Source organism: Panthera onca, chromosome E3 (genome assembly GCF_046562875.1).
Source record: "Panthera onca isolate mPanOnc1 chromosome E3, mPanOnc1 haplotype 2, whole genome shotgun sequence".
Lineage (NCBI taxonomy): Eukaryota > Metazoa > Chordata > Mammalia > Carnivora > Felidae > Panthera > Panthera onca.
Genome location: NC_138354.1, coordinates 40,716,192 through 40,730,016, shown reverse-complemented (window position 1 = coordinate 40,730,016; position 13,825 = coordinate 40,716,192). Strand labels below are relative to the sequence as shown.

Below are 13,825 nucleotides of genomic sequence, written 5' to 3'. Positions count from 1 at the left end.
GGGAAGGAAGAGGGTTGTGGCCCCTGGACTCACCCCGTCCACGGCTTCCAGATCCAGGCGCAGCCGAGTCTGCAGCGAGTGCAGCTTGGGGAGGGGGGTGGCTCCGAGGTCGGCACAGCGCGGCAGCCCCGGGAGCGCAGCGCCCGGCCCTCGGCCCTCCAGCTCCTCCCGCAGCCTCCGGAACTGGGCTTCCACCTCCTCCTTCTTCTGCAGCGCCAGCTGCCGCGCGCTGTCGGCCGCCAGCGCCCGCTCCTTGGCCTCCTTGGCCTCCCGCTGCCACGCGTCACAGGCCTGAAACCCAGGGGGCTGCGCTGTAGCGGCCGGTGCAGGGGGAGCCCCCACGCGCCTGCGCCTGTCCCGCCGGCCCTGCGCCCCGGCCCCTCCCGGCTCACCTGCTTCACCTGCTGCCAGGACTCCTCCCACTGCCGGATCTTCCTCTTGGCCTCGTCCAGCTGCCGCCTGACCCGGGCCAGCTCCGCTCCGCTCGGGCTGGCGCTTGAGGCGGGGGCAGGGCCGGCGTTCAGGATGGGGGACGGGCTGGGAGAGAAGCTGCCGGAAACAAAGTCCCAGATGCTCCCGGGGACGCCGTTCAAGCCTGAGTGTGGACGAGACGGGAGAGGTCACCCGCGGGAGCGCCTCCCCGGCAGCCTTTGGGGCTTGGTGGACAAGGACGTGTGCCCCAGATCTTTCTACCCGGCCCCTGTCCGGCTGCCTGTGGGGCTTGAGGCAGAGAAGGGAGTGAATTTGCAAGTGTCGCATCGTGTGCCGCAGCGGCATCAAACTCTGGTCCCTGAAACCCGTTCCGCCTCCAAATCGTGAGGACCCCACAGGGCCTGGGGTGACACCTACTGATCTGTGTTCGTGACATAAGAAATTAAAACGGTACTTAAAAATACTCCTTTAAAACGTAGCAAATCATGTGAAAGAACGTTTTCCAGGGAAGAAGCACCGTCCACGGTTTCTGCCCGTCTGTGCTGCGCTGGGTCTCCAGTGACGTCCCCAGCCTGAGGCCCTGCACCGCACGCGAGTGACAGCGGGGCCACCGTGTGTTGTCACAACAGTGTCTCAGGGTCCTGGCCACACACAGGTCGGGGCTTCGTGCCCTGAGGCACCACCAGCGAACCCGCAGACTGGCCAGGGGACCCCCTGGGACGAGCGCACCCCACCGTCCCCGCCAGCGCCCGGCTCACCTAAGGAGCTGTAGGACGCAGCCGAGGAGCCCAGCGCCCCGGGCTCCGACGTGAGGGCCGGCGGCTGCTGGGGGGGCGTCATGGCCGAAGAGACGAGGGGCCCCGACAGAGACTGGGAGAGCGAGCTGAGTGGGGAGGCAGACACTGAGGGGGACGACAGCAGGGACGGGGAGCGGGGCAGGCGGCCGGGGATGGTGACGGGTGCCGAGCCCCCCGGCGACCGCGGACCTGCAAGGATCGGAGGGGCCGAGTTAGCGGGAGGCGCTGACCACCAGACACGATGCCTGGCCTCCAAGCTGGGGGGTGACCCCGGGGGGGTGGGGCACACGGAGGCCAGGGGGGCAGCCACCGTGTGGGCGCGCCCTCCCGGCGCGGTGAGCTCACGGGCGAGGGGTTCGGCGGGGGCTCCGCGGAGGCCAGACACCTGCCCGGCCCTGCCCAGCTGACCCACCCGCCAGCATGCTGGTCCTGGGACACCCGGGGAACCCAAGAACGGTTCATTTTCACAGCAGATGAGGCACACGTTTGGGGACACAGTGTCCCAGGGTACGTGTGCCCATAGCAGCTGCAAAGACGGTGGGAGGCTGACTGCGCACCGGCGTGCTGGGAGCACCCCCTCCAAGAACCACTGAAGGGCTCTCCAAAGAAAGGGCCCAGCCGCCCAAGCACAGCCCTGAAAAGAGCAGGGGGCCAGCACTCCTACCTGCCGGTCCCAGGTCGCCCAGGTCATGCTCCTCCAGCTCCTTATCTAGGGGTGCGAGGCTGACATCGCCGGGATGAAGATCCACAGCGGGGCCTGTTAACAAAACACGGTGTAACCACGGGACGACCCCAGAGCCTCAGCAGAGAGAGCCCACGGCACTAGGACAGTTTCTGGGGCCCGCGTGTGAAAGAGCAGAGGAATGGAACAACGTGGGGCCCCCTGGAGCCCCCCGACTTCCGAAGATTTCCTCGTAAACCCTCTCCTGCAAGCAGGGTCTTCTCCCTTCACCCCGGCCCCACGTGACATGGCCCCGGCTCCGAGCTGCTGAGGTCAGGCCCACCGGCCCCCAAAGCTTCCAAGTTCCAGCAGCCAAGCGGCCAGAGGACCTGGACAGCGCACAGGCCGTCCAGTGAGGGCCGGGAAGGCCTGCTGATTCCTGCTCCCGGGACACTCGCTGGGTCCACAGAAGACCCGGCGGCGCTAAAGGCACAAGTTCACCTGCACCAGCACCCGTCCCAGAAGTAGGTGGGCCTTTCCTGTGTGGCTGAGCCCTGTCCCCGGACAGCCTGCCTGCTCTGGGTCCGTGAGCCGGGCTCCTGGAGCCTTCTGCCTTTTTCCTGCCCCCAGCCTCCTAGTGCAGTGTCAAAAGCGCCCTGAACCCCGTGTGACAGATGACACCAAGTCAGAACCACCAGAGAGAGACGCCATTGCTCATCTCTGACCACGTCCAGCCCTCGGCTGGGCCCACACTCCTGACCACATCACAGAAGCAGCCGTGCCAGAGACGTGCCAGGAAGCAGCAGGCAGGCCAGGCCTGTTTCAAATGACCACCTTACAACCCGGGAGCGAAGGCTGAACCCGCCAGTGACTTCGGGGAAGCCACCACCTTTCAAATGAGAGGCATTTACCATGATTACCAGAGACACGGGGGAGGGGGGAAGAGAGACAGGACTTGCGGAGAACGTCCCAGGGGCAGGCAGGTTCCCGAGGAGCCGGCTGCGGGACGCGTGCGGACTTCGGGTCCGGCCCCAGTGGGCGACCCCAGCTGCGCCGTCCCTTCCCTGTCTCTAGGGCTGCTGGGCACCACTCAGCCCGAGGGGCCCACTGAGCTGGCCGCAGGGACAGCCCTTCACCCGACACGGGTACTTAGCGGCCCCCTGCTGCCTAAGTTCACAGAGCGCGGCAAGCACATCTGCCGTCCGCGAGCCACTGGCTCTGGCCTCTGCGGCGCATGAAGGGGACACATGGGGACCCAGTGTCTGGGCAGGAGAGCACTGCGCTGCCTGGCGAGGTCTGTCTGTCTCGTCACCACTGCCGCACCCACTCCACAGCCACGGCCAGGAGCACGAACCCCAGCCCGCCTCGGGCCTGCCCACTCCAAAGGAAATACTCTTCCAACAGAGATTTTAAGGACTCGCGAGGGACTCATCCCAAAAGGAGGCGAACGTGAAGGCTGGCGGCTGGTCCGGGCACCCCCATGCGCCGGAACCCCCAAATCCCCCAATCACTCTGAAGAGCAAAGAGGCCAAGGCCGGGAGACCCAGGGAGCCCACTGCGGCACCAAGGCCCCCCCCTCTGCAGCCCTCGCACTCGGGGAGACACCGCCCGCCCACCTGTGGGGCCCGGCCCCCACGGGGGGCTCCCAACGCTCGATCCTCCGGCCTTCCTTTATAGCAGGTGCCTGCAGCCGGCTCGTTCTTCCTGACGCCCAGGAGCACAGGGGCATCTGCGTCCAGGAGCCGCCCCAACCGAGCACCGACTCATGCGTTCTCACGGTTGGGCGCCGGAAGTCCAGACCAACGTGCGCACGGCTGGGCTCCCTCCAATGGCGCAGTCTAGCTGCTTGGGGCTGGCGGATGCACCACCCCACCTTCCGCCTCCCGTGTGGGCTCCAAAGTACCTTCTTATTCAGACCCAAGTCACGCTGGATCAGGGCCCAGCCCGATGACCTCACTCTACCTTGACTGCACCTGGAGAGCCTGCATCCAAGCAGTCGTGTTCACAGATTGGGGGGGGGAGGGGGGTCAGAACAGAGACGTATTTTCTGGGGGCACGTAATTTACCCCACAATAATGGGGGCCATGGACACCCCCGGCAACCATCGTCTCCAGGTACCAGGCACCTTCCGCAGGCCCAGGACCCAGAACTGCTGGGTGCCGCCCCCCACCGCCCCAGGCAGACCCGTCTCCCCTTGCCGTGAACGGCCCGAAGGGCCCACTTGCTCTCAGGCCCACCCCTTGCTGACCAATGCCCACTTTCTTGACCTCCTACTTCCCCCTCACTACAAACCACTGCCAAGCCGTGCCAGCTGGCACCCATGCCCCCGGGGCCCGGGTCAAAGGCAGCCCACCCTCACACCCGGTCCCTCACCCTCCTCCACTAGGGCCGACTTCTCAGCCCTGGAGGCCTGGCCCCGTCCCGTCCCGTCCCTGCTCCATGAGCGTGCACACACACGCATGCATACACACACACACGCCTGGCTTCGGCAGCCCTAACCCTCAGACACCGACATCTCCCAGCAAGGGCACCTCGCCATCTCCTACCAGGGAGAGGGCCTAATGCCTCACCATCAGCTTCTCAAACTCCGGGGACACGAGGGCCCAGACACCGAGCAGAAGCCAGGAGCCCTCAGCCCCTCCATCCTCCCTGAACCCTCGCCGGCGAGGGCCCCAAGCTCCAGCCATCTCTGTAGGCTGCCCCTCGTCCCCCACCTGCACTGTCCCAAGAGTGACCTTTCTAGGAGGCCAGTCCCGCAGGTCGAGTCCTACTGCCCACAAAGAACATGTCCCTGGCGTGCTAGTGGACACTTGTGGCCAGGCTCCTCCCACCCCAGCCTCTCCTCTACCCTTCAGCTGATGCAGGCTGCAGCCAGGTGCAGCCTCCAGGGGCCCCGGGGGTCCTGGGAGACTGCCTGCTGGGCCTCCAAAACTCGCGGGGCTGTCCCCACTCCATGCAGCACCAGCATCAGGTGCAGGGCGCCCTGCCCTCCCCGTCCCCCCAGCACTACACCCCTTGCTCTACCCCCACCTGTCCACCACCTGCTCTGCCCCACCCTGGCCCTGGCCCCTCGTGCCCCCTCGGCCTCCGGCCCGGATTTGCAGGCCGGCCAGGCCTGACGACACGGATCTAGCTTTCAGCACCTGGGGTCTCAGGAGGGGCTGACAGGTGGTGTGCTTTAACGCCAACAAAGTTCCAGAACCACTTTCTGAATAACAAAACCAGAAATGAAGAGACGGACAAGGAAAACAGGCTGAAGCAAGAGCTTTTCCTCACCTTGAAAAGACCCGGCTTATCACACTCCCCGACCCCCGCCCCATGACTCAGCACAAAGAAGCCCCCTGGCCCAGAGCGACACGGAGGAGCCAGCCCCCACCGGACAGCGGCCGCGGCCAGGGTGCCCTGGCTGCTTGGGTGTCTGCGGTGGTCCCGCTCCTACTGCACCTCTCGGCTCTCTGACTCAGACCCAGGTCTTCTGGGATGTCCTCTTCGAGGAAGAGCTGACTTTCAAAGAGGCTTTAACACTCAAGATCCAGATGAACCGAATTACGTAAGCTCTGCCTCTGACCCAAAACCCGCCTTGCCCAACTGCCAGGAACCGCCCAGATGTTAATGAGAAATCGCGGGAGAACTGCTGAGTAACGGCCCTGGCAAAACCCCGACCCTGACATGACACAGCACATCCGAGAGGCGACGCGGTCCTTCGGGGTCAAGGGACGCGCAGGGACAATGCACACAGGACAGAACGGGGAAGCCCCGACGCCGGGCGCGCTCCTAACACGCGCGCCCGCCCCGGCCGGGACGCCCTCACCCCGCAGGCCGACCTGCCCTGACCGCAGGGTGAAGCGCCTGACAGACCCACCCACCCACCCACCGGCCTCAATTTCCGACGGTGCAGCCGACGGTTCTCGGCAGGACAAGGCAGGAACCCGGTCCTCGCCGCGAAGCAAAAGACCCACCTCGGCTAGGTAACGCGGGCCACCCCCCCCCCCAGAAGCCCTGCGGCGCGCCCACGCAGGGGACCAAAGGGCGCCTCTGCCGAGCAGTGCCCAGAAAGGGGACGTTCGCCTTCGCCTCCTCGCAGAGCCTGCGCGGAACCCGGTGCTGACCCCGGCGGTCACTCTCGGCCCCGGGGGCGGGCGACCGGAGCCGGTCCGAGGAGCACCTGGGGAGGAGGGGGGAGGGCGAGGGGTGGCGCGCTTGGGGAGGAGGCCCCCGGGGGAGCGGGAAGGAGCAAGGGGGGGGGTGGGAGACGCACTCCACCTGGGGGGGTTGGCACGTGGGGGAGCGGCGCACCTGGGGAGGGGCGGTTCGCGGGCCTCGCGGGGAGGCGCGTCGAGAGAGGGGGTTGGCTCTCACCTCGCCGGGGGTGCACAGCCAGTTCCGCATAACGACGACCCGCACCCTGGCGGCGCGGGGCTGACGATGCTGACTCACCGTCTACCGCGCCGCCGCCGCCGATTCAAACGCAGCCCGCTCCCCGCCCTCCCTGCGCCGCCCCGCCCCCGGGTGACGTAACCCTCAGGTCCGTCCCGCCCCCGGTGACGTAAGCCTTACACCCGCCCCCGCCGGGCCGCCCCGGGTGACGCAACCCTCCGGCCAACCCGCCCACTCCGCCGGCCCCGCCCCCGCCGCACCTGTCGGGGTGCGCGCCAGCCAGCAGGTGTGCGTGGGCGGCCCCGCCGCTCGGAGTCCTGGGCTGGAGGGGGGGCGGCCCCACCCCCTGGCCCCCCGTGTGGCCCCCGGCCGGGCGCGCAGCCCCCCCCCCCCCCCCCCGCCGTCACCGGCCCCGGCCCCTCCCGGCGCCGAGCCCAAAGCCCGGGTCCAGGTGCTCGCGGGGGGCCTCGCCCGGCAGGGCCGCTTTCCTTCAGGTAAGGAAGCATCTTGGCTCCAGGCGGACCCGCTCAGGTGAAAACGCACACGAGGCAGCGGTCAGGGCGAACAAGCCATGACCTCTGCCCTCGGAGGTCACGGAGAGTCAGCTGCCCACAGCCCCGCGGCCACCCCAGGCCACCAGCTCCGCAGGGGACTATTTTCACCGGCAGCCTGCTCATAGAGACAAAGGAAATGGCCTCTTGTCAAGTGGCCCTGAAATGACTCCACTAAACCACCGAATACACAATTAGTCTGCAAACAGCACCTATTTATTTTAGAATCTACTCGTTCTTTGTAGTCACTGCATTAGTAACGATATAGCCTGAACCAGACTACGAGCAGAAAAGGACCCGGTCTACACCCGCTAGGCCCTAGGTAGGTAGAGCAGGATCTTTGATCCAGGCGCCCCTGAGCCCTGGGGTCCTCGGCAGCAGAAGGACAGCCCGGACGGGCCCTCCGGGGACCAGAGGGCAGCTGTGAGGAGTGTGTTACTTCTCCCAGCTGGGGCCCCTGTTAACTGGCACATGATTTGGGGATCTCAAGAGCGTGTTCAGAGAAAGGAGGCCCCTACTGCGGCAGCAGCTCAGGATTTAGCAGCAGCAGTTTTCTGTGAACAGACCGTGTTGGTCCTGAACAGGAATTAATCTCCTCGCCTCTGGGCACTTGGTTCAGGAAACACTTATGTCAATGAAAGAATGAACTGCAAGATGGTGACGCGTGGAACCAGGCAGAGGCCCCCGTGGGTCACCACACAACCCCAGGGGGCACAGGTGCATCTAGTGCTCTCGCCCGCTCAGGTGAGCAGAGCTGAGGACGGCCTCTCCTGATTGGTGGCAGGGACTTCATTCTCCTAATTACTTTCCCGCGATGCTCACACTTGACTGTTACTACCCTTAAACTGGAGACAATAAGCCTTATTTTTAAAAACCGTGTTTTTTACACATAAAACACAAAACAACAAAATGAAGCATGCCATTTATACCAATGGCTTTCAGGCTCATTTCCAGGGAGTAACCAAGGACTCCTGTGCGCAGGCGCCCCACGCGCCACCAGACGGTCCCCCACCGCGTGTGAGTCAGCCAGGCGCCTCGAGGCTAACGCGCTCTGGAGGAGCCCTTCAGACCCACACAGTTCCGATCTCCGTTCTGTGACAACGAACTGTTCGGCTCCCTCGAGTGGGCAGAGAACCTGCTCAGAGGCCAGGCTGGCTCCGGCTGCCCTCCTGCTGTGTTTTGGCCCCAAGTTCAGACAAGGGCAGAGTGACCTCAAGCCTCCGCCCTGGCCTCTGCTCTCTGCCGGTGCGCATGAGTCTGAGGGCTGAGTTCTCAAGCCCACCGGCCAGGCCCAGTGCACGCAAGCCCAGCACGCAAGCCCAGAGGCCTCTGGGGTTCGGGAAGGACACCTCACTCTACCCCAATTCCACGTCAACATAAAATAACACACACGTGCCTGTTTTTGCTTAAAAGAGAACCCACACGGACGCACCCTATGAAGTATGTGAGGACTTGAACTCCCCTAGTCTAAGGCAGAGCCCGGGCAAGAGTCGGTTTAGTCTTCACTCCTATGTGGACAGGATTTCCACAAAAGACCAGCACAGGGAAGCTGGTGGGGCGGGGTCGGGGGGGGGGGGGAGGCACAAGAGTGTGCAGGGCAAGGAACCGAGGTCAGGGCTCAGAAACACCAGCAGGGGGAGGGGTGGTTTCATCGAGGACACCCTGTCCTCAGAGGGCTGGGCAGGCTGGACTCTAGAGGGTTCTTTGGCAGTCGGACAGCTCCACCGTGGAGCCCGTGCAGGAACACTGGGGCTGTGCAGGAAGACGTGCCTGGCCACACAAGGCCCCGGGGTTCCAGAATAAGGCGGCCCTTTGCAGCTCAGAATGAGCACAGGGGTGGTAGCCTCGAGCGCCACATGGGTAGAAGTGCCCCAGGAGGCAGCCGCGACACGGGTAGCAAGGTCAAGCACGCCTGCCCGGCATCCCTCACATCAGCACAAGGGACACCGGGTGCTCTGATGGCCCGAGCCCAAGATTTGCCATCTAAATGGCCACTGAAAGGACACCTCTCCTCCCTTGCCTTGGCTGCCGTCGTCCCCACCTGCGTCTCAGCCACGACCCCACGGCCAGTGGCGTGACTGGCGTCCACAGGTGCTGAGGCATGGAAAACAACGTGCGTGCCATCCTGGGCTGTAGGCAACGGACAGTTCTCTCCGGGCGGGAAATACCACCCTGGGCCCGACCACGTGGCCAGCTCTGGCATCGACTTGGTGCCCTGACGGGGGAACGTGGGCGGAGCCGGCACCCGCCCTGCACCAGGAAGGAGGTGGACAGGACGCGTGTACCCCAGGGCAGACCGCTCCGCAGCGGCCTCCCCGGCCTGCCCGCGGCCACACCTGCCCAGCCTGCCCTGGCGCAGAGGACATGGAAACGCCACGAGCAGAGCCCTTGCCGGGTCTCCCTTGGCCGGGACAGAAATGCAGGTTTTGGGGAGCTCAGCGACACAAGTGTCCACAGGTGCAGCCAGACGTGGCCTGAGGGGCTGGGGGCCGGGTCTCCCCCCAGCTCCGTGCCCGCCCCTCTTCCCGGCTCTCAGGACAGCCCCTCCCCTCATCGGTCCGCAAACCCTCTAGGACTCCCAGGGGCTAAGGGCCCCTCAGCCGTGCCGCTGCCCTCGGCTGCATCCCAAACCCCTCCCACCCTGGTCTTGGTGACCAGGGGCCACAGCCTTGGCCCAAGGGTCCTGGTCCCCTCTGCAGCCTGTGACTCCCAGGGACGCAGGGGGCGGGGGTTTCTAGGTCATGGGCAGTACAGCCAAGTGACAGGTGACCGAAACACGCGTGCAGCGGGTCCTGAAAAGACACAACGTAAGCGCAAAGAAAAGTCGGGGAGCCGCGAGGGAAGTTTTAGACCTACCTGGGGCGGGCTCAGGCGGGTGGGTGCGGGGAGCCGAGGGCAGGGCGGCCGGGGAGGAGCTGCCAGAGCCGGCGCTGGATGCCACGCTGGAACCCAGGCTGGGGGCGAGCGGATGAGCCCCTGTGGACACCGGCAGGTGGTTCTGTGCAAAGACACACGAGGTGAGCAGGTGTGCACACACAACGGCCGCCGTGAGGGCGCAGTGACGGCGGACCCGGGGGAGAGCAGAAGGGCGCAGGGTCACGGACAGGACGGTTGTCCGACTTCTATCCCCAAAGCAAAATAGAAGTTCGACTCTTCCAAATGCTCTAGGGGGGGCTTTAAAGGCCGAGTTGGTTGCGATCAGCAAGACAGCTGCAATCAAGATTGGCTGGCTAATCAGGGACTGAACACATCCATCTAGAAAGTGTCTGATCCAAGGAGCTTTTCTGCAGAAATGGCTGCCAACAGCTGATCTAGGACAGCAAAACACAATCCACCCAAAGACCTAACCAGAGGGGAGCCTGGGGGGGGGGGCTCAGTGGGTTAAACGTCCAACTCTTGATTTCAGTTCAGGTCACGATCTCCATTCGTGGGATCCAGCCCCGTGTCAGGCTCCCCAAGCTGACAGCGTGGAGCCTGCTTGGGATTTTCTCTCCCCCTCTCTCTCTCTCTCTGCCCCTCCCGGGCTGGCTCGCTCTCTCTCAAAATAAGCAAACATTAAAAAAGAGTTTACTTAAAAAAAAAAAAAAAAGACGTAAGTAGGGAGCCCACACGGCCTCCAAAAGCAAAAACGGCCGTACGATCTCAGGTTTTTACCTCTCGGTACTCAGGCAATAGCCTGGGCGCCGCACGTTATCCGAGTTGCGGAGAGCAGCCCAGAAGAGCCCAGGAGAGCCAGCCGGGTCTGGGCGGCACCTCACCGTCCCAAGCAAACGGCACAGAGCCGCAGGCCGGGGCTGCTCGACACACGGCAGCTGCGTCCGCAGCCCACCCGAGGTCGCTGTGACACCGGGGCCCAGAAGCCACACCAAAGGGAAGCGTGTGGCGTCTGGGTTTCGCTTCAAAATGCGCCAGCAGAAGTTCATTCGGGGGGGCGAGCTCCACCACCACAAGGGGGGAGGATTTCACTAGTTTGTCGGCTTAAGTGAAATTTTACCCACACATGAACATAGGTTTTGCGCGGGGAGCGGCGGGGAGAGAGGAACACACACAGCAAAGCCCCTCTGAGTGTTTCCCGGCCGGCTAGCCTTGCTCACGAGGGGCCCTCGGTGACCGACCCTGCGACGGCCGGTCACCGCGCGTATGAGGCTGTCGTAAAATTAACACGAACTACATCAGTCCGGACGCCAAAGTCCCTGGTGCTCCCGGGGCTCAGGCCCAGGGGCGGGCCGTCTCCTCAGCACGGGGAGGGGTGCCTCCCGCCCGCCCCAGCAGCCCCGGGCGAGGCAGGAAGGGTGGCAGCAACAAGGACGCTCCGAGACACCTCACAGCCAAGCCCAAACGCTGAGCCGGGGGCCCGAGGCGCTGCTGTGACTTCACCCGCCCACAAAGTCATAGTGCAGGAACTGTGTCTCTCAAAGACGTCAGGGGACGCTTTATCCCGAAAACCGAGAATGACGCTCTCAAGGCTGGGGGGGCTGGGGCGTCCCCCCGCCGGGGCAGACTGGGGCCCACAGGCGAGGGAGGGGTCCCCAGAGGGCCGGCCTCTGGCCACGTGGCCTTTCAAATGGAGGGTCCCAGGGAAACGCCAGGAGCCCCTCCGCTGGCCTTCCAGTCCTCCCACCGGGCACTCGAGGTCCCCGGAGCCCGGCTTTGGGTGGGACGGAGGGCGTCTCCGGGCGCAGGTGGGAGGGGACCTGTAGATGAGCCACGCGGGCTCCTCGGGCTGCCAGCATGTGAGGACGCATCAGGCAGTGGCAGCACCACGTCCCGAGGCCCCCGTGTGTTGGCTCCGTGGCCGCTAACGTTTCCTGCTTCGGATTCGCAACGAACATCTTACCCACTTTACTCTCCAAAACGCTGCCAGATAACAAAGTTCCAGTTTACCCTCAACTCCCCCTCTGCGGATCTCAAAGCTCCCGAGGCCACGAAGAATGTCGGGGTCACTCTGGAGAGTCCCGAGGGGGTGGCCTCAGGTGAGCGCCAAGCAAACCGGGGCAGAGAGGGACCGGGCGTGTCGCCCGCATAGGAATAGAGAAGGAAGACGACAGGGGCCAGTGACAAGTAGCAATGTGTTGGGCCTGGGGGGGCCGGGGCCCCTGCTGCCCTCCTGCACCACACCCCAGGCCTCCCAGAGGCTCAGGCCCTCTTGTCTTATGGGGACGGGGACGGACGGCAGTGGTGGCCAGAACGAAAGTGTTGCTTAAAACGGGCAAGCGGGTCCAAAGAGCCTTCGGGAACTGCGCCACCGAACCGAGGTCAGGCTCAGGGAAGCCTCAGGTGAGGCCATGGCAGCCTCACCGGAGGGGACACGTGGAGAACACTCACGGCGGGAGCCTGTGATTACCTCAGGTGTGCACGTGTCCCCGAGCCGTGACACGGGAGCAGGGAGTCTCTACAGCAGCCCCCAGAGACACTGGCCCAGATGCAGCCTGGATGCAGTCATGGGCCGCCCTGTGTCCCCGGAAGCTCATTCGCGGGGTCCTGACCCCCAAAACACCAGAGCGTGACCTGACCCGGAGACGGGGTCTTTACCAGGGAAATCAAGTTCACATGAGGCCGTCCTAATCAATGACCGGGGTCCTTATGAAAAGGGGGAAATCTGGAGACAGACCCAGACCCGGGGCCAGGGGGCTGGGGGGGTGCGAGCAGGACGAGACAGGGAGTCATCGGCTGCGTACGGGCCCAGGGCAGAGGCAGCTCCCGCAAAGCCTCGGAGGTGCCGACCCCACTGGCCCCGACACGAGGACTCCCAGCTCCGGACGGTGAGTGGTTGGGGCTGCCCCGTCCGCGGGGCTTTGTTAGGGCAGCCCCCGGACACACACGGACCACCAGGGGCGGCTGCGAAGGGCGCCCCGTACTCCCCGTGGGGAAAACGTCAGGAGGTTTTGGTTTTGTTGTGTCCAAAGTACAACACAAACACGTTTTGAACGTTGAGACGAAAGACGTGTGGAATAGGCCAGTTTAAGAATTAAGTGAAAACATAATTACGTCCCGAACGGACAAGCACAGGGCTCTGGGTCAAGAGGGAACGTGCGAGAGTCCCAGCACACAGGGCGGCCCCGCTGCGGACAGCGGGAGCCCCCCGGGCGGTACCTGCTTGCTGTCCTGCTCAGCGGCCTTGTGGCTGCCCTCGGCAGGTGACTCTCTCCGCTTCGCCTACAACAGGAAAGCACCAAGGTTGGAAGAGAGCAGCACGGTTTACAAACAGACACCTCCGCTTCACGCACCGGAGAGAAAACGCTGAGCCCGGGGATCTCAGAGAACAGAAAAGGCGTTCCAGTTACCACCCTCTGTCCGTTCTCCCAAGTCTGTCTCTTACACCTGCACGCTGACCTCTAACCTCCGGGCCGGTCCATGTGAAGGAGGGGGTGAGCTCTGTGCCCCCTGCGACCGGAGGTCGTGAGACCCGAGCCCGGAGAGCCGGGCAAGTCTTGGGGAGACCTATCCCGAAGCAAAGGATTATTCTACCGACAATGCTGAAAGCGGGGTGTCAGCTGGCCCTTGAGAAGGCACCCCCTCGCCTCTCCCGCACCGGGAAGAGGACGACCCTCAGCCACCAGACACTCCCAACTACGTCCACGTAACCCTGATCCGACATCGCTTTCCCCCACACATTTACCGTCCCACAATTTACCTCCCCAGAAGCAGAAACTCCTTTTGTCTGGCCCCTTCTCCACGATCTACTGCTCTTTGTTAAAGAGTATATGAGCCGCCAGGTCTGCTTAGACCCAAAGGGGTCTTTACTTCCTCGCCACCAAACCTTCTGTACGGATAAGCAATAAGGCTTCTGTCCTGTTTATCTTTTATCAGTTTAATTTGCAGAGGCCCCGTACCGAACGTGAAAGGGTAGAGGGAAACATTTGTCCCTCTCCGACACATACAGAAATCTTGACTGACGAGCCACCTGCCAGGAAAACCGGGCCCAATGATGGCTTTGCTCACAGAGCTCAGGACCAGGGCTCCCCCAGGTCAAACATCAACACAAAGGCCACAGACCCAGATGTCCT

At 64.0% G+C, this 13,825-nt stretch overlaps 1 protein-coding gene across 8 annotated transcripts in view; it reads right to left on the bottom strand.

Moving 5' to 3' along the window:
- The window catches only part of UNKL (unk like zinc finger), a 37,008-nt gene that overhangs the window by 2,627 nt on the left and 20,556 nt on the right, over positions 1-13,825 (bottom strand). For 3 of the 8 annotated variants that reach the window (XM_078440298.2, XM_078440292.2, XM_078440295.2), the window contains 6 exons: positions 12,912-12,974; positions 9,675-9,816; positions 1,894-1,986; positions 1,191-1,418; positions 393-595; positions 34-291 (listed from right to left, as the gene is read on the bottom strand). In XM_078440298.2, the coding sequence (XP_078296424.2) occupies positions 34-291; positions 393-595; positions 1,191-1,418; positions 1,894-1,986; positions 9,675-9,816; positions 12,912-12,974 (987 nt within the window). Of the gene's footprint in view, positions 1-29; positions 292-392; positions 596-1,190; positions 1,419-1,893; positions 1,987-9,674; positions 9,817-12,911; positions 12,975-13,825 lie in introns of all 8 variants that reach the window. The other 5 variants (XM_078440300.2, XM_078440293.2, XM_078440296.2 and 2 more) reach the window with 5 other exon arrangements.